The sequence below is a fragment of the Python bivittatus genome, unplaced genomic scaffold, assembly GCF_059951505.1.
Source record: "Python bivittatus isolate LINGU-HERP-01145 unplaced genomic scaffold, Pbiv_v1 ctg000850_np1212, whole genome shotgun sequence".
In the NCBI taxonomy this organism is placed as follows: Eukaryota; Metazoa; Chordata; class Lepidosauria; order Squamata; family Pythonidae; genus Python; species Python bivittatus.
The window spans coordinates 1,925,706-1,952,842 of record NW_028277112.1 but is presented as its reverse complement, the minus strand read 5'-3'; the positions used below and the strand labels follow the sequence as shown (position 1 = coordinate 1,952,842).

Below are 27,137 nucleotides of genomic sequence, written 5' to 3'. Positions count from 1 at the left end.
TAAGAAATGAACCAAGGATGATTTTTTGGGGGAAACTATGCAACATTCTGAATGAATGATATCCAGGAGAAAATGTTACTCTGTTAGGTGACATAAATAGATGAGTGAGAATATAGTAACAAACTACAGAAAAAGTGCCTGAGTCAGGCAAAGACCCAAGAATGACCCAGTATGGGATTGAAAATTAGTTGCTAAATGGAGTAAGAGTACTGTATGATGGACAGTAAAGCATTTTTGAGACTAAATCAAATGCTTTGCAAGTGGTTTAATGCACTGCAGAGAGTGAATGGGTTGAGAGGAAAGGCAAGTGGTTGAGGATGGAGTTTATGAGATCCTCAAAAAAGAGATGTAAGAAGTTTAAAGAACAAAAGGCAATGTATGAAGCAGCCTATGTACAAGGTAGAAGCAAGGATGAATTTCAAGGCAGAAAAGTATGGAGAATTTAGGGAATATTGGTGTAAATTACATTTAACTATATTTTTCTGAAAGCCTTTAAATTCTTTTGCTTCCTACGTTTTACTCTTTCTTTACATCTTGCATAACATTTTTTACCTGAAAGGAAAGAGTGTCGTGTGTGCATGTATGTAAATATTAGTAGGCATGTACTATCAAAAAGTTAAATGTAGGTGTCATTTCAATGATGTAAAGGGTGTAAATACACATGACATTAAACATGTCATTTCCAAGGATATCAATTTAACTATCACCAGCATCATCATAGTAGTAACAGGAACCGAGGTTATCTTCATCAAGACCATAGCATGTGTAGAAGGTAAATGGTCAGCCCTTCAAAACAGATCATATCCAGAAGCAGACTCCACAAGGACTACTGGAACCCTATTGTTGTAAGGTATAATAATAGAATCTTGAAAGACTGCCAGAGTTTCCCTCTGTCTTCTCTTATATCATGCAGAATCAAGGCAGGGTTATTTTGAGTCTCTTTCTTACTTTCCCAGGGCTGAGATTTCATTTACAGTCTCTTTTATCAATCAACAGCTCTTGTATTCCTTCACCAACATTATCTCTGCCTCTCTCTACAGCAACACTCTGTTCCGTCTTATTTCTGCTGAAAGTTGTACCCCAACATTCGGTTAGTACCTGCATATGCCTACTGTCATGAAGAATATTTTCTTCCCAAAAGCCAACATATACATGAACATGAAAGACCTATGAAGTTTTCTTGGCACTGGTATGGATGCTGTTTGCTAGTAAGTCCAATTCCAATTTCTAATCATGCTTTGAAAGGGGAGAAATGATGTATTTGGAAGTCAGTGGCCCTGTGTCCATGCCTTACATTATTCTTCCAAGCCAATCTTGGGCTGGGAGCAATGAGCCTAACTAGGCATCGAGAGTTGCAGCTTTCTCTCTAATCATTTGCATGTATGTGTTCTGCATTGTTTTTCTCAAATTATTTGCTGTGATTTTATGACGCTTCTGTGAGTTCATGGTTCAAGACTGTTGAAAGGACAGCATTATTTTGATGTTTGCTATAATGTGATATTTCAAAGTGAGTTATTGTAGTAAGCAAAAGTGAGGAAATTCTAAGCTACAAACTGAGACAGCCATGATGCACAAAATGCAGACGCTGTTTGATGATCCCAAAATTGCTGAACTAGTACTATATCATAGAAAGTAATGATTTGCAGCACTATGTATAGAAACATCTGTGGTATGTACCTTCAATGCAAGAAAGAAGAGCTAATATCACCCACTAATTGCTCAAGTTCCATTTGTCACCCAAAGATAAAGCAATGTAATCTACAGGCAGATGATAACCTAATTCAACTGCAGGAACATTCCTGAAAAAAAAAGGTGAAAATGACTCAGATTTATATCTACAAAAAAATTAAATTTTCTTGACATTCTCTTTGCACAGGAATTTTGAAGAAACAATATGCTTTCTATAGATTCATTATGCATACTTTATGCATTATGCATAAGTATCTAATGTACATCGAACAGTTATGTAAGATATATTAGCGTACCACCCTGCAAAATTATATATATTCTATATAATCAATTTGCACCTGAAAGACCAACAATAATTATGGATTCAGGGAGTAAGATGCTAACATCCATCATAAACACTGATCAAAATTAAAGGAAATACTTGGGATACTATCAATAATGTTGGACAAAAATCTGTCAGTTTTATCCACTGGAAGAGAAAAGCCTACAGTTAAATGTAAAACAGCTTCATATTAGTTAAAAAGCTACAGGAAATACAAGTCTGGCTCAAAAGGATGCCTATTATAACTATCATGATTGCTAAATCTATCCACTGGACTTTTTCTTGGGATGAGTTTATACATTATACTACAGCAAAATTAAACAAATCTCATTATAGTTCAGTGTTATGTGTAAATCAGACCGGTGATTAACTCTGTTAGTAAATTATATATAATTTATTTAATTCAGCATATCCTTTACTCTTTAATTTGTGGTAAACTGGAAGCTATTTAGATGCATATACCACCATACAGGTAGTAGCTATATTTTAAAATGTGGATATTTCTTAACTATTCTCTTTAATGTTTACACATGGTAGCACCATTTATCTATGAAGAAAATACATTACTCAAAACTCCATAACCATAATTAGTTACTTAATATTACTTTACTGAGAGAAAGAAAACAATATCACATGTATAATCTTAACAGAACATTCCACTCGTTATAAAATTCCATACATCTTGAAAAACTCAAATACCACCCCTTTATATTATCTTCAGACTTGGAGCATTCATCCTCTACAATAACCCACAGCTGATGTCTGATAGTTGTTGTTGTTATTGTTGTTATTATTATTATTAATTAAACTTGTCTGTAGCCCAACTCTCAACTGTAAAAAATTGGGTTGGATCGACACTTCATGCTAAGGATGCACTTCATGCTCTTTTCAGCCACTGAAAGCATTTGATTTGCCAGTAGGATCACACCAGCTTAAAGAAGGAAAGATACTATTGTGAATTCATTTTAACTGCTTGTATTCTGTTTTCTGAGTAGAATTTGGGTGGAACAAGTAATTACACGGAAAAAGGGAGGAGTCAAGGAGCTCAGGCAGAGAAGATGCTAAACAGCAGAGAGACTGATATGATAGCAACAATCCCAACTGACTCCTAGAGCTCAACTTAACAAACAGGATCTCACATCCAGCTATCTATGGGGCAGCCCCCTGAAAGCCACCTGATGACCACAGGTATTCCACTCCTACCCTGGGGTCTCAGGTGATGCCACACCCAAAACCCACGTGGGCACATCTGCAACCTCTCTCTCCATACCCCTCCAGGTCTCAGTAATATATGCCAAGTCATCCCATAGTCCCCCAATTGACAGCAGGCAACCCCCACAAGTGAGCATACAGTCTAGCACAGCTAAGATTAAAACCTCATCTCCTGTATTTGATGATCACATGGTGGGGTCAGATGGCCATCAAACCATGACTGGGAGCTGTACAGTAGTTATAGGTCCAGTCTGACCCCTCAACTTTGCTGTTAGCACATTCTTCATCCTACTCCTGTTGCAGACAGTCCACTCCCGCCACACAGCAAGGTCCCAAGGAGATCCACTCCTGACACATAACAAGGTACCAAGGAGATCTGTCGTTGCAGCCTGTTCCTCTACAGCCACTTCCAACCAGTAGAAATAGATCACCCAGGACCTCTAGGACAGCTCCATTGTTGTTCTACACCACCAGCTTCCAAGCAGTTAATTGGCATGCAGTTGCAGCAACTCAGCTCCTTTCCCCATGCCAGCTCTCAGTTCAGAGGGTTCCTGTGCTGCCTGGTTCAGCTCTGTTGCTGCAACGCACCACTGGCTGCCGAACAGCTGATCAGCATGCTGGCTGCAGCAACCCAGCTCCTTCCTTTGTGCCAACTCTCTGGAGGGCTCCTGCATCACTCCCAAGCCAGTTTCAACCACCAGCACATCCCGGCTCCTAATTACCAGAAAACCTGACAAGAGGTCCAGTCCACTGGCTCAACTGAAATGCAAACTTCCAGCCTTGCATTCGGGGGGGAGGGGGAGGAAATACTGAGGAGCCCCACACATAAAACAACCACAATCCACCTCTAATCCAGTACCACAAACCTTCAGCAAAATAGTAAAACCACACGCCAGCCAAACTGTACTCTACTCCCAACCTCAATGCCATGTTAAAAATAAATATTGCACAAATCTTAGTTTATTTCCCTAACAATTAAAACTGGGAAAATGAAGACAACCATTTAGTGTTTTCCAAAAGATTATAAAACTAGTCACTAAATAGGTTTGGGTTTTTTGCCTTTTATTAAGAGTGATCCTATAATTGATTTCATTCAAGCCACACTTTTCCCCAAAAGTAGACTAAGCCCACTCCATAAATAGTACAGATAGTCCTCAACTAACAACAATTGGAACCAGAATTTCCATCAATAAGCAATGTGGTTGTAAAGTGTGACGACATCACTTAGTGACAGCAATCCCTGCAATCTTGTTTGCCATCATTAACTGAATCCCATAATCATTAGGCAAGGCAACTTCCTGTCAGCTTCCCACAACCATAGTCAGCAGGGAAGCCGGCAGGAAGTTGCAAGTCCCAGGCAGGCAGGTAAGTGGCTGCTGCTGGCTGGGGGAATGAGATAGGTGGTGCATAGGGGAGGGTTGGGGAGGGTGTGTGTGGATGCACGAGAGGTGCTGCACTGGTGAGGGAGGGTGTGTGGTGATGCACAAGAGGTACCACGCTGGCCATGGAGGGTGCACAGAGGAGTGCAAGAGGTGTCACATGGGTCAGGGAGGGTGCTGGGGTGCGTGGGAGTGTGCAAGAGGCATCACGCAGATCGAGGAGGGTGTGAGGGGGTGCGCACAGGTCTGGAAGTGGCCAGTGCAGTGTAAACACAGAGGGACTGGGGAGGGTGCGTGGGGAGGGGAGACTTACCCCAGAGATTTGCGACCTCCCCTGCTGGCTTCCCCACTGACTTTCTGGGATAGCTGGCAAGGAAGGTTGCCAATGGCGATCACTTGTTCACGGGGTGCTCAGCAATCGGTTGTAAGTGCAAACAGATTTCCAAGTGCCCAGATCGCAATCACGTGACCACAGGGATGCCAGGACGACTGTAACTCCAAGGACCATTCATAACCACCATTCCTTCAGCACTGTCGTAACTTTGAACACTTGCTGAATGAATGGTCGAAGTCGAGGACTACCTGTATCATATAGAGAACCCTTCATAATAGAGGTCTACAGAACTGACAGAAGATAAACCTTGATTTCAAACTCTATTTTAACCCTCTTATTCAATTAAATCTACAAATATTTAATTGACTAATATAAATAACAACAATGGAAGCAGAATGTAAGAAAAAAGTTTAATGAAGAACATTGGCATATTTAGAAGTTCTTGTTTTGATCATTCAGACTTCTACATGCTCATATCCACAAGGACTAAGTGCTTGTTTTGTTTGGCCATTTTTCAGATAGACAGCTGGGATAATCAAAATATAAAATTATGCACTTGGCGCCTGATTATCTATAGAAAACAAAGGGAACTTGACAGTAAACACTTCTTACAAATATTAAACAACACAAATGGGATGCATTTCACAGAATTCTAAATGGTCCAAGTATTCTTCTATATCAAGTGCACCAATCCAACTGATGCAGGCAATGAGAATATTTCTGCACCTGGCCAGTTACTGGGTTAATTTATTTATTATTTCAACAACACTGTATTTCAACAATACAGCCAACAGACAAGGAGTCCCAGCAATTTACTACATATCCATAACCATAATTAAAACAAATTAAACACAATAAACTTTATATTGCATATATTGAATTATAAATATACTGTTTAGTGTTTTTTAAAATAAAAATCCTATGTTGTAAATAATCATAAATAATATTTGCCCCAATTTAAAATGTCCATGGACAGTTTCTGATATCGCAGAGGATGAAATTCCAATTTGTTTTCTACCTCCCTCTGTATTTAATAATGTACATTGAAAAACTACTCTTTGAAAAGAGGAGTTAGAATTAAGGACTGCAGGAAAAGTTAGACACTGGCAAAACAATACAGGTGGTCCTTGTTTAGCGACCACAATTGGGACTGTCAACTCAGTCTTTAAGCAAAGCAGCTGCTAAGTGAAACTACAACTGTGCTTATGATCCTACTACAGCTTTCCTTTGCTTTATAGACCTGCAAAGGTCGTAAATGTAAAGATTGGTCATAAAGTTACTTTTTCATCATTGTCGTAACTCCAAACAGTCACTGTATGAGGCAGTAGCTAAATGAGGACTATCTGTACCACTGTACCAGTGGAATGAAACTTGGCATCTAACCCGGCATCTAACCCATCCTGACCAGCTCATAAGCATTTCAGATTGGGAGTGTGGTGGTTTAAACTATAGAAACAGTAGAGTTGGAACTGAGTGGAAAATGCAGGAGCTACAACCTTTCAATGCACAAACTCTGAAGGAGATGGTTCCCAGCCAAAAACTTAGATCTAAAATATACCAGCCAGGTGGTTGTACAGGTGCAGAATTCATATATGGAAATTACTGACATCCAAAGAATAATCTTTTTGTTTTCTTCTCACATTCTCTTATCCCTCAAACAAAAAGATTTAGGGTTTCTTATTCTTACTAAGATTTCTTTCCAGACTAATTCCAAGCTCTGAATGCACAGAATAATTAATTCATGGATTAACCCTGCAAAATTTGATAAACTATTCATTTCATGTTAACTGTTTCATAATCTTAAACAGAATTTTAAAAGATTTTCTCTTTACAATCTAGAATATTTCACCTAAAATTTTAATTACATTTATTTAATGCACCATTTAAAATAGCAGTGGACATTTTGCATACCTGAGTCCAATTTTCATGAATTTCTGTTCTGACCAACCATTCTATCAAAGTTTGGAGGGCAATTGCAAAAAACTAACAGCAGAGTTTTCCATAATTTGGAGACAGGAAGCATATGGAACTATTGTATAAATCATAAAATAACATTAACTCCATCCCAAAACCCATGGGTAAAGGGAAATAAAAATCACAGGGTCATCCATGCAGATGACGTAGCTCTGTTCATTCTTCAGCATCACCCCAGGCCATCACCTACTCCTGCTGAGCTTACTAAAATTCGTATGTGATATAGTCTGTGAATTAGAAACCTCCATGACAAGAATATAATAGTTCAAGTAATAGTTCAAAAACTATAAATAGATTGAGATGCAGTCTTTTGATCATCACAAATATCCCATCACATAAAAATGCAATCTAACTGGTTGATCTTTCTTTTACACAAATAACGTGACATACTGTAGTTGGGGAAGGATTCTGCTGGTAATATTATATTTTCTAAATATTAATTATTTTAATGGAAACACAGATCAATTTAAACCCTACTTATGTCTCCCATAACAATACTTTTTCTTTTCCCATACAATGAAAAAGGTGCAAATGGCATAACATAACTCATTCTAGCATGAGGAACTGAGGTGGGAATGGGTAATTTTAACCCTAGGGTCAGGCTATTTCAGAGTTGGAAACCTGTGCTTGAGAAGGCTTGCTTCTGGGCACCCTCCCTGTTAACCATAAGGACTGGGAGGGCTGCCATCCTATCCTCTCAGCCAGAATGCAGTGGATGGTCAGATTTTCCCTGGATCATATGGTCCCAGAAGCAACAAGGATGTGAGCTGTAAAGGACTTATAAGTAATAAACAAAACCTTAAATTAGACTCAGAGATAAACTTGCAGCCATTACAATTCCCACAACATTACTGTTATCTGCTAGTCCAGTCTGACTGGTGAGCATACAAGCAGTAGTATCAGCTGTAGCTTCCAGATGATCTTTAAGGCCAACCCCATGTAGAGTGTAATGGTATGTGGGAATGACCTTGGGAGACAGGAAGAAGAGCCACAGACTGGACAACTATCATGTAAAAGATATCTCAGACGGGGCGGGGGGGGGGGCAGGCAGGACCATGGGAAATGTTTCCAGAGGATAAAAGGAGAGGAGGGGAGAAATATCAGTCTTGTAAGATTCTGTTAATGTAGCCTTACAATAAAGATAGAGTTAGTACTCATGGTTGTGCTTCTTGCCTGGACCACCTTAAAGGGCTAACATAGAGTGAATTGCAATTATCCAGCTGTAAGATAATACTCAAGGACATGGGCAACAGTTCCAATATATAAATGTTGTAAATAAATTAAATATCTTAAGTTCTCCCCCACTTATAACTATGTATCCATTTACATGGAAAACTGGAAGCATCAATATACAAATGCATTCTCATCAGGGTTCACAGTGTTTTTCAAACTATATTCTGTAGAATCCTTGATAGAATTCTGTGAGAGTTTAAGAAGAGGGAGCGGGGGGAAAAGGTTCGCTCATACATAGCCAATTTTCTATCTATTCTGCCTCGTGATCAGGAGTTCTGGGATTTTTTTTTTTAATTAACAGGTTTCACAGTCTGAAAGTTTGGAAATCCCTGGTTTAGCTTGTAATATACCCTAAATGCAGACTTGCTACTTTTCCCATAGAGGAAGGCAAGTGTTCACCTGCTTTAGTTTAAATATACCTTTTTAATAGCCACCCTGATGAATAATGAGACTGTTCAACATGAGAAGCCTCACATGTGACGTTTCTGCTTGCCATGCAGGAATCTTTGTCGGGGAAAAATAATGGCAACAGATATATTCTAATGCAAATCACTTCCTGTTTTCTAGTCTGCTGAAGATATCTCATTCAAATGGCCAACTCTCTTAAGTCCTCTGCTGACTGTTCAAGAAGGAAATAGAGCACCACGTAAATAGAAACATGTCTTCATTCAGATCTGAAATTTATTTATTTGTTTGTTTGTCAAATTTATATAGACACTCATCTCACAAAACAAGTGACTCTGGGCAGCAAAATTAACTTTACAGATTTATGAGAAAAGCATTACACCATCTAAGGTTCCTTTTAGTATAAGGAAGTGGAAGAGAAGTTTCATCATACCTAAAGTGAGAATGAAGCTTAAAAAAAACCTGTCTCTGGCTTTGTTCATGTCTCTTCTTGCACCCCAGGTAAAGTAAGGCATGACGTATTTGTTAATAATCTTTGGGTGGCACAGCATTAGTCATATGATTTCATATATGCCATCTAAATAAAAAGAAAACCAGACAGCCACAAAACGCGTTTAACTGCTTTTCCTTCTGTTTCAGCCAGAATAAATTTATGAAAGCTCCTAGTGGCATAAAAAATATTGCATCTCACATTATGAGACTATCTGGGAATACATTATGCCTTTTAGCACATGGAAAGGTTTAACCTGTTATACAATTACTTTAGCTGAAAGAGTTCCTAGAAAAGTCTAAAACGCATGTCCTCTAAGATAACTTTATACTATGTGTATGCAATTAAACAAAGTAAAGTGTTACTTCAAAAAATGTATATTGCATAAAAATATTATACCATGTTGAAATAATTAGATAAAGTGTGTATAATCAAATTTATGAGTGCTGGATCACTGAATTCCAGATTTCTCCTACATAATTTAAAGCAAGGATAACCAATTTGAGTCCTTCCAGATATAGCTAGTTAGCTATATAATCATAGTACATAGTCACAACTGGCAGGAAATTTTTCAACAATATATTTTTCCATCATTGACTTCAAACCAGCAATCAAGGTTAATGAGTGAATTCTTCAGAAGTTATGAACATATGAGATAGCTTATTTTATGAGATTTTATTTATTATTATGAGTTTATTTTTCTTCTTCTTTAACCCCATTCTTGTTATTCATCAGGGTACACAAAATGAGATTCACTTCTGTCAAGTGAGATGCCCTGTTGATTATTAGACAACCTAACTATTTTTGATGTGGTACCGATACTTCCAAAGGCGTAGTAGTACAGTTCTGGATACATTTATACCACATTTTTCTCAAAGATCAAGTAGAAATGATGGTGATGATCCCATTGCCAGGATTTGCTTCCGTTGGTGTGCTAATTGCATCCTTTCTTTTGGAAGGAAGGTCTGGACACCATGACTCAAACTTTAATAACTTTTCATTTATATTACTGTAATGTACCAAGCATGGGAATAGATGTCATTAAAAAGTGCTTGGGGACTGCAGGTTATTCAAAAAAGACTTTTGCCTGCATCTGTCTCACACATCACCTTATACCAGTCCTGAAACAGCTTCATCAGCTTCCAGTTTTATTTCCTGACAGACTTCCTAAATGATTTGAGGTTAGATTATCTACAGGACTTACATGCACCTGCCTCTAATTTATTGTCATTATCACAGACCATGTTATAAATAAAAGAAGACAGGACCTTTTTAGTAACAATTATCTCAGTTGTGAAACTTCCTCCTATGGAAGTGGAATTGTTTTCTTCCTAATTTTGCTTTCCATGTGCTGAGACTGTCCTTTAATGTGCTTTTAATACAGTGTGGTCTTTCACTGTGTTCTAATTTGTTTTATGAAACCATGATGGTTTTTCAGCATTAGCCCCATGAACTTCCAGAAAGCAACAAAAAAAGAGAAACAAATTCAGCCTCCTTCTTGCCTGAAAAAAGTTGCTGGCTCCTGAATTAGAGAAATTAAGATCTCTGAATATTCCAAACCTCAGCATCTGTTGACAGAAGAGAGTGCAAGTTCCTCTCTCCCAAAACACATACACAAACACAAAATCTGCTCTGAAGGCATACAAGGGTAGACAAAAGTGTTGCTGTGCAAGTTTCTGATTAATGATGGATTCTATATTCTATGTTGAATAAATCTTTTATTACCAAAATCTATTCAGAAAATATTCACCAAATATTTTACATATATAAAATATAGATTTTGTGTATTCTTAAAAGGCCTCTGGTATTCCTGATTTTCTGACATTCAGAAGTTGAAGTGAAAATTCTAGCCAATTCAATCTGCAACCTTGAATATCTAAAACTTTGATTAACCAACAAAGGCATATTATTTGATGTCTATCCAAAGTAGCTGTATGAATTATTAAATTAGCATTTACAATTGTATAGTAGTTCACAATATCTTTTATATAACAGAAGGTTAAATATCATCCTTCAGGTTAGCAGCAGTGAGGAATGAGCTACTGAATCAAATATGTCTCCTTTTCTATTAGAATTTGATGTACAGGTAGTCCTTGGTTACGATGGCAATTGGGACCAGGATTACCGTTGCTAAGCAATGCAGTCATAAAGCGTGATGTCACATGACCGCATTGCTTGGTGACAGCAATCCCACAGTCCCAGTTGTCATCGTAACCCCAGGACCTCACAGATCATTAAGCTGGAAGAGGCAGGAGTCACAGGTAAAGAGCACGGGGGTGCACAGGTGCCACAGGCAGGTGATAGGGAGCACAGGTGGCCAGCAAGGGTCGTGGGCAGACTAGCGAGGGCAGTGGGTAGGCACTGGTGAGCACAGATAGGCCGGCAGGGGCTGCAGGCAGGTGGGTAGGTGCTGCGGGTGGGCGAGCTGTACAGAGTGCAGGCATGTGGGGATGGGGCGCTGCAGTACCATGCAGGTGCAGCCAAGGGGCAGGCATACTCTGCAAAATGCAGGTGGGGGGGTGCTGCAGGTGGGCACTGGAGAGTGTGGGTGGGCGGGCAGGGGCTGCAGGCAGAGGGGTGCTTTGGTTGGGCAAGTGTGGTTGGGCAAGCAGTACAGAGTGTGGACAAGTGGGGAGGGGGTGCTGCAGTGCTGTGCAATTGTGGCCAAGCTGGCGTGCGTGCAGACTGCAGGTGGGAGGATGCTGTGGGTGGGCACACACTACAGAGTACAAGATCCCTGGGATCTCTGTAGCGGGCTCCTCAGGAGAAAAAGCAGCAGGAGCAATTTATGGGAGCGACTTGCAATCTTTCCTGCTGGCTTCCCCATTAATTTTGCTTGTGGGAAGCTGGCAGGGAAGGTTACAAATGGTAATTATGTGACTGCGGCTAGCTGTGACATCATAATCTAGAGCCAGGCACCTGAGTGCCCAGACTGCAATCACATGATCATGAGTATGTTGCGATAGCAGCAACTCCGCAGACCATTTGTAAGTTCCCTTTGCTCAGCACCAGCATAATTCTGAGCAGTCGCTGAACAAGTAGTTGTAACTCAAGGACTACCTCTAAGGAAGTATGAAAGAACAGCATGTTTTGCAGAAATTCTGCAATCAAAAGGTCCTTTCCAGAACTGTAATTATCTGTCATTCTAAAACAGCATTAACTGCTTTCTTTCTTGGTAAAATTGAATATTCATGCTAGGATTAGTTAGTAGGCTACATAATATTAGTCTGTCCTTGAGGTTGGTGACATTTTGGTGGTGGGGGCAGTGGGGAGGTAGGACAATATACACACCGAGAGAGGCATATAAAAGATGACAGCCAAGGTGGTGCAGGGGTTAAGGTACTGGATTAGGATTGGACAGACTCAGGTTATAGTTCTCCTTTAGGCACAGATACCAGCTGTGTGACTTTTGGGCCAGTCACCCTCTCTCAACCCTAAACAGGGAAATCCAAAAATATCTATCCACCAACCTGCACCAAACCAGCTTGGTAGATCATAGTCTGTAATCTTCAATGAGGAGATCTTCATCCAATAGTAGATTGATTTGGACTGGTGATAATAATTTGGAATTTTGGAAAAACACGTGATATAACCAAATAAAGCACAATGAAATGACCAGGTATAGAAAAATAAGCAAAACATGAACAAAATGAAAATGTTATAGTAACAAACTGAAATTGTAAAGCAACACGCTAAGAAGGTGGAGAACTGGAGTGCACCAGGGAAAGATATGCTTCTTGGATTTTGGCAACCCATTTTACATTCTTGTCTTGCAAATAACTTCAATAAAATGCTGCAGCAATCATTAATACATGACTGGCTCACTACAGGTAAAATATTTCTGATCATAAAAAAAAGAAAGAGAAACAACACCCAGCAAATTTCATCCAATCACTTGTCTGCCTACAACATTCAAGTTGTTAACAAGAGTCATTGCCAATAACATACACAAACACCTGACTTCAAATTCATTATAACCTGTGGATGAAAAAGGGATTTTCAAACATAAAAAGGCCAACCTTTGAGTGATATCATGGCGGTATCTGGACAATTCTTAGGTTTTGGGATAAAGCTTGAATTGGCCCTACATTAACACCATTTGTTGAGCATTTTTCAAAAGAGAAGGGAGAAAGAAAAGAGAAGGAAAATATATACCTTTCAGTTTGACAGAAAATATGCACAGAAATAAAAAGACTACAAATTGGTTCATAAGGATCTATCTTACTATCGGCTTACTATCTCCACCATCCAGGATAATCCAGGGTGATGCAGCAGTTATTGCCTTTAACTGGTATTCACAGTCATCTTCTTCTTTTTTCCTACCTTCAACCATGGTTATACAAGCAAGGCCAAATTACCTTCCCCTTTCAGTTACTTGAGAAATATTAGGGCAGCTTAAATAAGTAGTCAATGGTAGTCAGTGTTACCAGATTACAGCCCAGTACAAACTGGTCATCAAAATATCTATTTAAAATAACATATAGTTTATTAGAAACAGACAACAGCAAAGAAAGCATGAATGTATGTTATGCTTAGAGAAAATCATAGGACTTGGAGAAGTCTTCAGCACATCCAAAATAAAATCAAAACTGATGCATAATATGTGATTACCTTCTGCATTTTTAAGTCTGAATGCACTGAATTCCTTTCCAAGCCTTTGAAGATTTCACTAGAGTGAAATCTTTGAAAATATCCTAGAGTGGGCATAAAACTTTCCTTCCACACAACCAAACGCTCTTCCCAAGAAGATTAAAAAAAAATGAAAGCCTCTAGTGAATTATTTCCTCATTGTTTAATGCAAGGAAACTTGGGTTTACTTAGGGATTCACTTAACTGACCCTTATAGGCTCCCTTCTGAGAAACATAAGGGATGGATACAGACAATTGTGCACACATTCTGATCTAAGAGGGATCTCTTGTTAGAGGGTCATCTGTTACAAAATCAGTCCTAGTACTCCTCTGTTCTTGATCACTTTTACTATTTTTACTGAATCCACCATGAAATTTGCTGATGCTGGTGGGCTAGAAATATTTAATTAATAAACATATACATAAAGTATTATGCTTGTGATTATAGCAGCTTTCCCATGAGAGGCCCAAGCGCATGGAAAAGTTGCCAATTTCTCCTCCCAGTGGCAGCCACTTCAGTGTAATGAATACCATTTGGGAAGGTCCTCAAACTTACAGAGCACAAGCAGCTAGTACTAGAAGAAAGTACTGAAAAGCTATTGTATGCCTACAGTAAATCAAAACTTCTTGTTTTGCTCACAGACTATACATTTAGGATAAACAGTCAAATTTAACAGCAAAGCTGGAGAAAAGGATTGGAAGAAAAGAGAACCAGTCATATTCCAAACATAGGAGATACACTGCCATGTGGAAGGTGTATGTGTCTATGTTCAAATAGCCCAAAATGTGTTTAAAACATGAGGATCATGTTGATATACAAAATCAGTTTCCATATAGCTTGCAACTAGTTCATAATATATTGGCAGGTATGGTATTTTCCAGTCCTAAGTAATCTGCCCAGAAACATGCAAGGTAAGTGATACTTTGCAAAGTGATACTTGAAAATACTTTTCATATTTTTTGAGGTTAAAAATGAAATGAAAATTGAAATTAGCTCACGAAAATGAAATTAGCAAAATCATTCTTCTGGAGACTAAAAGAGACAATCTTAGGTCCAATTAAGATGTAATTATCTCACACTATTTCTTCTACTTTCATTTTTCTTTTTGCCCACCTCCATGGCTTCTGCACCAATACTGTGGTGTATATTCCCCTTTACAACCAAACAGGCAAACTGTAGTTTATTAATCATACTATATGAATAAAAAATTCTGACTATTCAAGAGCATTCAGACTTACCATTTTGAGATTGTTACATATGAATGTGATGGTATGTTGATTTACTTTGTTATGAAAACATGAGTTCCCCATGGAGCAATTACTCTTTCATTAACATTTTATCTAAAAATGTTAGAGAAAAAAAAGTTCCTTCATCTTAGCACAGATACCAACTTTGTGTGGCTGATGTTCCGGGGGCTCAGTTTCATTCCAAACCCCAACTCCCTCTTCTATTTTATTTACAATACAAATTTTTCCCCATAAGTGTTATTCTTTACATCCCTCCAAATCGTAAATGAACAAAGAGGTCAGAGTTCTCCCTTTATGTTACTGTTCAAGTCAAGACATAGGCCAACGGGAGCATTTCCCTGAAATGCATAATAATCCTATGTTGCAACTCATCCAGGAAACAGAGCAGCTCAACAATCCTTTGTATTTTGGCTCAGCTATAGACAAGAAATGGACGTAGTAATCCAGAACAGAATTACGGTTGTTTAACTTAAGTTTTCAACAGAGTACTCATTCAGCCCTGCTGAATGAACACAGACATGGAGAAAGTCTCACCTTATCCATAGCTGTGAGAATCAATGCACACAGTTCACACACTTTAATACTGAAATCTATTAATGGTAAGAAGGAACTATTCCATCAATATTACAGCGTATGGAGTCCTTGGGGTTCTCTGAGCTTGGTTGTTTTCTTGCAAATGTTTCGTTACCCAGCTAGGCAACATCTTCAGTGCATTCCACAGTTCAACCCTGAGCTATGCATATTCACTTCTATTGGTAATACAGCCTATGCCATGGAGAATTAATATGATGCTATCTCTTCTGATATCAATAGGATGTAATCATATCCAGAATCTAGATCTGAAGGGCAAACTTTGTTTTTGCAAACTGTTCTTATTGCACTAAATTTTAAAGTTCATAGTTTAGCAGAAGATGAGAGCGTAGAGTTGTCCAAGAGAGACAAGCATAGACTTCTAACATAGAAAATGGGCAACCATATCCCATCCACTAGGACAAATACTACTTTAGAGAACACGAAAGAAAAAAAAAGCATTGCTTGCTGATAGCATTATTCAAGGTCTGATATGACATTAAAACAAGTTATTAATAGCTTGCATAGTTACCATTTAACAGTTCTAACTTTGTGTTTCCAAGCAGTACAGTTAGTCCCATTCTGAACAAACACTCAAATGTTTGTCTAGCATAAGAAAACAGGCTTCAGTATATATGTAGAGGGCATACATGTAGTCACTAAGATGGTGTCACTAAGTATTTTGCCAAGAAGGTCTCCTGATCTACTATTTAATACAAAACCATTTGTAATTTGATCTGATGCATATTCAAAATGGCTATATCTAAAGCATTCAATTACAAAATGAAGTTTTCGTATAAACAGCCATGGTATTCTATTTTTCCAGACTACGAGAAATAAAACTTGTTCTTCATATTAAGGAAGATACAAAAATCAAACAGTTGACATTCCCTGTTATCAGGAAAAAAGGAAACAAACAAAATACCACTGGTCAGTACTATCTGCCTATTTGATTGCTAAAAGTGTCATTTATACAATGTATCTTATGCAAACTGATAGAAAGGGAGCATTATAGAATACTTTCAGCATGCTATGTATTGCTATAAAGTGATAAAATATTTGATAAGGCCTCAAACATAGGCAAAAATCCGCATGTTTTCTGTATGAATTACAATCAGATCCACTGGGTCATATCCAGACTCGCATTCTGTAATTTCACTGATGCTGGAGGAAGGAGGAAAGGGAGAATCTTTTCTAATATGTATCTCATAAATTTGAGTGACCTTGTGATATGCCGACTTCAATTTCCAGAATTCCCACCCAATTTGTCTATCCTTCAAAATCCCTAAAGTCTATGGGGGGGCGGGGTCTATAATTTGGGAAAGGCAGATTTAGAGGAAAAGAGATAAGAGTTTTCATGTTGAGATTAGATATCTTTATAAAGATGTACTTTAATGCTTTCACTTTTATTTAAATTTTTATATGGACTAAAAACTTACAGGGTTTATGCTGTTCTATTAATAATAGAGATTTGATTTGATTGCAGGGTATTTTTAAAGAGAAAGTTTACTAATATCATTTCTCCTGATTCCTAACTTTAAAATATTAATCAAAAAGGGATAGAATTGATGACACCAACCCAAGAGGAATAAAATTAATCTTTCCAACCAATTAGAGAAAGAAAGGCATTTGATGCCAGCAGAATGTTCAGAACATTACCATTTGTTCTTATTTTAATTAATGTCTCACTGATAGCTGTTAATCACTAAAAGTACTGGTATAGCTTAGGAAACTCAGTCATACTGAGTCAGACCACTGGTCTATTTCAATCTCAACTGGCCTTCTATGTCTAGAGCTTCTTGTGATACCAGAAGCCAAAGATTAAACCCATATACAACAATTTAGCACTCAGCTACAGCTCCTTCTCTGAACTTCACACCATTCTATAAGTAGTTACTAAAATCCACTCCAACTTTTAAATGCTGTCTTCAGTATCTTCTAATTCTGTAGTGAAGTGCCAAATTCTGGCACATGCATAAATTTCTTCTTCTCTTCCATTGCCCATTTTTACCACAATTTATACATCTACTAAACTTTGGTTGTGTGCTTTAAAGCTGTACGTTAAAATAAATTCTCAAAGCAAACTATTCTGATTAATTTTTTATCACAGCTATTGCTTATCAAAAAATAACGTAAAGAAAGCCATGGATGGCATTTTTTATACATAAGGAGCCTGGCATTTTGAAGACTGGAAATATGACATCAGCACTAGACCTATCTTCTTATTCTGACACATATCTTCTATGTTTTATCTGTAGACAGATACTTGCTATCTTAGCATTTCATTCTGGAGTGCTGCATATGCTACTCAAACAGCCTTGTATCAGTATAGGAATGTGAAGGTAGACATACTGATAATAAGGGGGGAGGGGGGGAGGGCACTTGCAAGCCTCCTTATTTCATCATAAAATACATATGGAAAAAAGAGAAAAACAAGCTGTTTGGAACATTCTTCAGGTCTGTATAGGTGAACATTATCTTTAGAGATCACAAGCTAAGCATAGTAATACAAACCTGTCAATCAGGAGCTTTAGTTTCACTTCATGATTTATCAAACATTGTCTTATCTACAAACTCTTTACACAAACCTGAAGCTTAAAATCTTAAATAACATAAATTGAAAGCTAGACTATCGATTACATATAAACATTGTATTTCTAGAGACAACTGAACTGAAAAAGAACCCAAGTGATTTCAGTGATCACACCCCTATCTACTAGCACAAGGCTCCTAATTGGTCTTGGTGAAGAGATCTTAGTTTTATCTAATATATGTAATAATTTTCTTATGCGTTCTTAACTGCTCCCCAGAAAGCAGGATGTCTGAAACAAGAAACAATAGAATAGTTTTCTTGGAACTTCTATCTCAGTTCACAGAGACATTAGCGAGCAATATTAAATTACAGTGCAGTATTTGCAGTCCTGGGTCTTCCTCATGCATCTCAATCTTTTCAATGTGTTTGTTCAAGGATAAGTGGATGCAAACTGAACCCAAAAATATGGATAAAAACATATTACTTGAACCAAGTACTAATATGAGAAAATACATGCTTGTTTCAGAATAGTATTTTGTTCCTGAAACAGTTTTTTTTACTGTTTTCAGTTATATATTTCCTTCTGCTTTGTTATTACTTTGTTGCATCTGCTACTATATCACTTCCAACAGAAATGAGAAAAGTAATTTGATAAATATCTTACTGTTTATACAAATGCATACAAATTAGAATATAAGATTGAAATAATTATTAAGAATATGTCCTTAATGGTATCAATATTACTCAGCAGATCCTATTGTCACACACCTAAATAAGCAACAGTGCCAGACTGTCCTAAATTAGATTTAGGTAGCTCTAATCACACTTCTGAATAGGTACATATTCTGTAACTATTCTTAACTGTCTGCCACACATTAACTTCCAAGACAAAATAATCATAGTATTAATAAAGCAGCAGCCCATCAACTTTTATTTTCTAAAGGCATTAATTTGATCAAACTTGAATTTATCCCTCAATTTCCTTAACGAAAAATATTTTTTCACACTACTTGAAACATTAAAATCTATAGTGGTTATTGAATTCAAATACAGACACGTTCATCCCATTACCTATATTTAAAGTAGCCAAAAGTCCACATGCTAATTACAACCTACAAAGTGTTAAAAGTAGCATGAAACTTCAAACAAAGAAGCAGGAAGTACTGAAGTAGTATTTACCTGCATTACAAACTATTTGGCAACTGTATTTGGTCAAGAATGGTGTATATATTTTAAAAACTTTATAACACAGGTAACAGAGGAGTCCAAACAAGAGCCTTCTGGACTCTGTTTTTACCTTTGCGTTCGACGAAGCCTGTTTCCACTTCTCAAATGAGGCAATGTAAAGTTTGAAAGGACAGTCCAAATTGCTGGATCAGACATATCCATACACTCTTTCTCTTAACACACTGATCGTTTAAAATAGTGGAGAATGGAAAGAAAAGGTAAAAAAAGAAAATAATCCCAGTTTGATTATCTCTCTCACCACTGAAAATCTAAACATTAACTCCACTCAGAACAATATTAATGTAGAACAAAACAGCTGGATACTTTAGGCTTCTATAATAACAACAACAATTTGAAAAATCCTCTTCTCACAGATTCAAAAACGTCCTTCCTTTTCTCTCTACGCTTCTGTGTTCCTAAGCATTACAATAGTTTTGAGACTCCAGTTCTGCTGAAACTCTGTTCCTGTACGTGTGATTCAGCCAAGGTACTTTGTCATCTGTTTGGGAGATACCATTCTGAGCCAGCAAGAGGGGAAACTACAGTTTTGGTTTCTTTTTAGAATTTTCTGGTTATTATAGTTTGAACATATAATTCTGCTTTAAAACATCTCAATACATAAACAAAACTTTTATTTTTCAGCCTTCTTTAATATCAGCAAAGCTAAAGACCACACAATTGCTCCCCCAAGCAATTTTTAGAAATGAGCTCATCTCTCAGGGATTTTTCCAGGATTTCAATCCATCATCATTGAACTTGTATTTCTGATTAATAAAAGACTGAAAATGAAAACAGTGTGTTTCACTGAAGAAGGGAGAAAGGTCTTCCTCCTTTAAATTGCCCACTGCAGACATTTCTATAGGATTCTAGGAGTCATTTATTAAAAGAGAGGAGTTTAGTAAGAGGTATGTAAGGAAGTGTAAATAAACCATTTCATCCAAATCAGAAGAACTTATAAATATTAATATTTTTCTCCAGATGAAAGATGTTTCATTGAAGTCTATTCATCCTGGGATAATCACCTATATTCAAAACAAAACTTTTTTTCATTATCTACCCACATAAAATATTATTTTTATGAAACTACTTATCAAATTACAGGCAATTTAGGAAGGGAGCTTAGTACCATATGAATGCCAAAAAATAATCAATTTTTTAAAAACTAAGGAAAAGTACAACAGGGAAGGTTATGTTCATATTCTTGCATTTGTACATTTTAATGTAATGTATCTGATCTTATTCTCACTGCCAAGATTAAAACTGGAATTGGAAAAACTAAAACATTTTACAGATGGAGTAAACAGAGTATTAGACGGAAACTGCCTCAGTAGTTTCCTGCCAAACTTTCCACAACCTGGATTTAACCACCCACTCCAGGATGAGTAAAATCTCTCTCTTAGTCTCTTATATTCTCACAAACAATCCAGAATTTTGGGCGGGGTAGGAGAAACTATTTAATGACTAAAAGTATACACCCCAGATTTCACTTTGAATCTAAATTTAAGGGGAAAAGGGTGATGCAGATTGTGAATGTGCGCGTCACACCTGTCAGCAGCTTCTTAAAGAAGCAAGCTGGGTTTCCTGGAAAAGGAAAATACACGCTTAAGGCAATGCTAAGAAATGCAATGTGCACACAGTTGTGCTCCAAATCACCTATTCTCCTCTGAAACCAGATCTCTGCATAACCCAGCAAGGTGCAGTCCCGATGCGTGGAGGAGTGCTGCCCTGGGGTGCCACCGGTTTTTATTGTGTTTGTTCAGTTGTTGGGATTTTTTTTTTAATGTTTTTACTGTTTTGTGAGCTGCCTGGGTTATGGTTCATAATGTGGGCAGCTATATAAGTAAATCCCTAGTCCTTGATTCACTTCTTGTTTTCAAAACATTAAGTTCACTTTATGATTTTACAAATTATACTGATCTGCAGTTGACATCAGGTGTTAGAACACCAACATTTCTCCTCCATGTCCTGAAATATTTTAAATCCAATACAAATGATAATCCCTTGCAATTCCATTTGTACCTGTTTACATTTAAGGTGAGCTTCAAATATTACCCTGAAATCTTGTCTTATGCTTCCCATCTTCTGTGATTGGGGGTAAAAATACGTTAAAAAGAATTCACTAAATGAACGGTTTCTGAAAGGGTCAGATTTCAGAATTTCAGATTTCCAGTGTGAAAATATATTTCTACAATAACCTTGTGATTGTAAAGATTTTCTGGAGCACAATGTTAGATTTAATAACCAAGCAATGATGAAGCGAGGAGCAATGTAATGAGAAAAAGCTGGTACCAGAAGAATCTACCTTAAATGCCCACCCAACTGTCACAACTAGCTGCCACCTTTCTCAAAAACTGTAATGCCATCAACACAAGTAACATGTTCTGAAAGAGCCAAACAATACTTAATTACCATTTATAATTTACCCATCCCAAAACTAATTTTAATTATATATTGCTGAATTAAAATTAGACAACATCCAACATTGTTAAACATTGTAGAGTTTTGTTAGGATATGCTCTGTTGCCTTGAACTACATATCAGATAACACAGTGTTTATGAAAAAATAGAAGAGACATCAGGTTAATATCTATATTGTTCCACAGAGAAGAAACATAAGGAACTGTTGGCCAGGAGTAATGCCTGTACATTAGAGTATTGTACATTAATCAAAATACTTTTAAATTTGTATTTTATTTGTTTAATATACAAAAAGGAGGGAAGAAAGAAAAAGAGAGAAAAAGCACAAAGAAAGGAAAAGGAAAAAGAAAAACACATGTTACATATAGGAAGTCATTCAACCTAATTTTTAAACATTTAATTAAACAAAATTGATCAGCCTTTCCATTACATCTAGAAAGAATCAGTTTATAAACAGAGAGTGAACATATATCAGTGATTCAAGATTGTAAATCAGGAGTTACATTGTCATTCCCAAACTGAAGAGTAATCTTTTCTGCTGCTACCATCAAATAAATCTGTAATTCTTCATACAGTGACAAGTTTTAAGTTTTTAGAAAATAATTCAGAAGAAGTTCACATCTTTAAATTGATCTCTCTATAACACCAAAACAGGACAATAGTAGCATAAGTCCATAATGTATGACTATCTGTCCATCGGCCATTTAACACCGTTATATCAGTGCAATGGTAGGTGTCTTAAAAAAAGCAAAGTTTCCACCCTCAGAACCAGGCCAACAGAATATTTATACTGTTTTAGGCAGATGATGCTGTAATGCTATCACAGGCAGCAGTAGGCTTCAGAAGGACTCTAAGCGCACTGACCCATTTCTGTAAAGAGCACTCACTACAAATTAACTATGAGAAAACAAAGGTCATGCCCTTTTCAAGGGACTTTTAAAAAAATTACTAGGATCCTCAAGGAGCATAAAATAGAGTAAGTTCCCTGTTTTTATCTATTGGGTTTTATGCCGCAATATTCAGTACAACATACACAATTCAGTACCCAGAGGAGTTCAGCAGCAATTCTTTCTTCCTCTCTAAAAGTAACCAGCACATACCAGCTGCATTAAAACTTTTCAAAGCCAAGACATACTACAGCTCCCATACGGAGCTCAGTTAAACCCTTATGATAAATTTAGACCAAATCGGCGTTCTATAAAAATTATTCCAAGTGCCAAAAATTGTGCCTAAAGTTGCCCTGTCTGGAGGCAGAGCTTATAAAAACTGAAATGAGGGCATGGTTTTGTGTGTTTAAATATTGGTTAAAAGCTAATTTTCAACCTCAAGGTCTGACACATCTTATTCTCAGAGATAAATATGAATCTTCTTGGAAACATCAAAAAGAAGAAACATTATAAAAATTGGGATTTCCAACTGAGATGTTGATGCCCCTATGGTAGCCTGGTAGGCAAATACATGATACAATAAGCTGTCACCCAAGGTACACATGAGTTACAATAAATTTTAAATTTTACTTTAAACAGGCAGTTTTAAGTTTCATATTTTGACCAACTTACAAACAATACATTTCATTGGGCTTTCACATTACTCTGGTTTGCTTTCAGCAGTGCTGGAGGGTAAATTCCAGAAAATTCCCTAAATTGAAATTCCAGAAAATCTCCTTCTGAAGATAGGATCAATGAATCATATTGTCATATTGTGCTTTACTGTACTTTTTATCAAAGTATTTGTAATAAACTACTAGCACCATTTTAGTCCATTTCCTGGATGGGCAGAAAATTTGCGTCAACTTCTTTTGGCAAATAAAGTTCTTAAAATAACTCTTGCCATTCCTAAGTTTGTAACCACAGCCTGTAGAAATCAAGGTTTGTTGACAGCAAGTATACCAAGCACGATCATAGGCCTTTTTACCACATATGTTATATCATGTTTTTATGTTTGTGTTGTCTGGAGCCTGTGACCTATAGTAAAGATAACTCATTCATTCAAACACTCCACTTGCTTGAAGCACAAACATGCGCATGTATGCTTATACTGATAAGACAACAGCAGGAGTGTTTGGTCCTTGAGCCTCTATTATTTATTTTGATCTACTATTATTAGATCATAACTGGGCACTTCTAAGCACATCTTAGCAAAATGTGCAAATAAACATATAAAATGTCACCTTAAACATTTCTGTTGTGTTTTTCTCTATATGGCTAATATATCACATATTCACTGTTCTCTTCCCCATGCCCAAATTATTTATTTTTCTACAAAGGCATATACTCCTCTGAGTTGAGTTCACATCCTGGTGACTTTACAAACTGAACTAAAAGCTATTCTGCAAAATTGAAATATCAATTTAGTTCAGCAGCACCACCTTCACTGATACAGCAAATTCCTAAATGTTTTAACCAAATTATATGGAAAACCTGGTAATAGCTCAAACCCCAGCTTTGAGCAGCTAGACAGTTGTGAGTGTAAATTGAAGACGAAATAGGAAACTAATTTAAGGGTAGTGAAGCAATTTTGAATCACAGAATCAGAAATAAGATCATAACTAGAGCTCTGCTGAGATCCAGATTTGAGGGAGTAAAGCTGATTCAGTGTGTGAGTAGGCATTTGTGTTACACCTATTGGCACCTCCTTAAATCAAACACTTTAAGGAGTTGCAGATAGGAGCAACAAGAACACCTCTGCTTCCTCTAAATATTCTTCACCTACACAGCTGATATCTCAGTGACTGTTCACTGGCACTGTACATTTTGTATTAGCTTTCAGACTCAATCTTGAAAGATGAAATTAGTGAAGAACTAGGATGAACCTCATAAAAATAAATGCTAAACTGAGAAATTCATTGGACTGACTTCCTCTAAACTACTCCCAGAATTGTTGAAAACAGAAACCTAATCCAAAAATCTGAAGGATGTGAGGGATAAGCAGTTTTTTTAACCATTTCATTACAACTGTTACTGTTTGTCTATATATTTATTTTGGAAGTTCATCATTACCTATGTGACTAGGACAGAACTTGCAATGCCCAGATCCAAAATACGTTGGCTAACAATACTTCTGAGTTCATTAGTACTTGGGCAACTTGCTGTCACTCAATTATTTTATATGAAAACAGGGAACCATAATTCAGAATATATCACTTCTCAAACAAGGCCCACTATAAAAGACTAAGTATAGAATCAATAAAATTCATGAATAATCTTTTTTTTTTTGTTTTTACTCTGATTGCAATAACTGACCTTTCTCATTTGATTCTCTTTTCAGACTTGTTTTCTAAAATAAAGTATTCAACTTTTCTTTATTAGTATTAGTATTATGCTTAGATTATATTTAGCATTATTTTTTGGAAGCAAGGTAAGGGATAAGTATTAAAAATTATATCCTACATAGGCCCAGAGTCCACTGTATAACAATATATCTATGGGTCCATTAATACTCGTGCAACTTGCTTCCTACTCTTTTTGTGGTGTAATGTTTAAAAAAGCATATTCTCAAAATAAGGCATAAGTTTTGGAGTAACTTACATTTTCTCTTCTCACCTGGTAGGTTAAGCATACCATATACATTAATGGAAGCCCAATAGCATATTGAATGAATAGTGATCTTATTCCTCATCATTTAACTGCAGACAAACTGGAGAGTGTTTAGTAAGAGAAAAACCAGCTGTTAGGCATCATCTAAAAATGAAAATTTTGAAAAATGCTGAGGATTTCTAGGACCACAACAGGAAAAAATAGTAACATATATAGTGACAACATGGACAATTAAAATTAACATAAAAACTAATTTTATTTTAAATTCTAGTGTGACAGCAAAAAGCATGCAAATTAAAAGAATAACTAAGTGACCAAATCACAAGCTGGGTACAAAATCCTTCTATGGCTTTGATTTGTAAACTAAACTTACCGTTGTTATGAAAAATACATTAAAGTATAACAATGCTTAGTTATTAGAAGTATTCTGTGATTTTTAAAAAAGAAACAGAACACCTGGTCACACTGTCACCACAGATCTTATGGTGGAATAAAGATATTTTATAAAATCTGTGTAAGAATTATTTCTATATGCAAATCCTAGAAACTGGAAATATGCTTTCCAAAACATTGCTACTACTATCCAGTTAGCTACAAAGAACAAAGAGAAGTGCTTATTTTACAAGTTTTAATCTGATCAATGTAGAAATGCTTCAGAGCAAACCAAATGTTTATGTAATGCACCCCACACAAACTAGGGAAGGGGGGGGGTCCCACTATGGTAAAAAAGAAATTACTAAATAGGAAGTCAACATAACACACACACAAATAACTATATGTGCAATGCTATATTTACAATTACAACTAAAATAATGTTGTACAATTATAAAAAGCTAAATGTTTACTAACAAGACAGTAAAAGAGCCCTTCTGCCATTCTCAGCATCTGCTCACAAGCACTTCTACTAATCAGACTGCTTTATTAAATAAAAAGGTTTTCAAATCTTTCTTAAATGCAGCCAAGGAACTGTGGTGCTGGGAAGTGGGGAAACCATTCCATAATTGAGGACCCAGATCCTGAAATCCACACAAATGAGATAGAGTAACAAGAGAAAGGGAATGGAAAGAAGCTCTTATCCTGTTGTTTAAATAGAATCATTCCAGGAGAGGAGCTGGGCAGGTAACAGGGAACTGCTAACTGCAGGGGTTTAAATACTAGCATCAAGAGTTTGAATTTATTGTGGTGAGAAAACATAGGAAAAACAAGGTAGGTCCAAAAGAATGGGTAAAGTAAAGTTTGGGACCAAGGTCAGTGGTTGGAAAGAAGACAAAGGAAGACCCATTCATAGACAGCTGCAAGAAATCATTAGAGCCAAAACTAATATCTGTGCAGTGTCAGTGGACAGGAACTGCCAAATTCAGCAGATGTTTAGTAAGTGAAGATGACACACTGTCACAGCTGTCACTATAAATGGCTGAAGGTAAAACATTTTATTTAGCAGAGCTCTAAGGCTCTTGGCAACTGACACTGGAACTTGTTGTTGCTGTTGTTGTTGTTATTTAGGTTTGCTAAGACCACCCAACTCCAAAAGACTTTGGGCAGCTTACAATATATCCAGTATATAAGTTTTTTTTAAAAAAAAAAGGCAATTAAAAGAACATGACTGCTCAGACTAAAACAGCATTCCCAACATTCTGAAAAAAGGCTCACCAGGGGCTCTACAGAGATCCTAAAGCTGAATAAATGCCGTATATTTTGTTCTTGGCAAAGACATTAATTTTATAGGGGAACATATATTTTTCATTATTTCTATATAGCCTTCAAGAAAAGCCTCTCAAAAAGAATTTTTAGAGCTCTGAATAAAGTAACAGCCCTACATACTGCCAATATAGTTTTTGGGATTACATAACCAAAAACAGTGACTAATGAAATATAATTTAATTGATGAAATATATTCCTTAGCTATCGATTATGTGCCATCAAAGCATTGTTATTTCT

At 36.8% G+C, this 27,137-nt stretch overlaps 1 protein-coding gene across 10 annotated transcripts in view; it reads right to left on the bottom strand.

Moving 5' to 3' along the window:
• Window positions 1-27,137, bottom strand: part of MAST4 (microtubule associated serine/threonine kinase family member 4) — a 227,359-nt gene that overhangs the window by 81,213 nt on the left and 119,009 nt on the right. For 2 of the 10 annotated variants that reach the window (XM_025166025.2, XM_007427188.4), the window contains exon 1: window positions 19,316-19,698. The exons of the other annotated variants lie outside the window; for them this stretch is intronic. In XM_025166025.2, coding sequence (XP_025021793.2) covers window positions 19,316-19,407 — 92 coding nt within the window. In that variant the 5' untranslated portion in view covers window positions 19,408-19,698. Of the gene's footprint in view, window positions 1-19,315; window positions 19,699-27,137 lie in introns of those variants that run through there. 10 annotated transcript variants of the gene reach the window in all.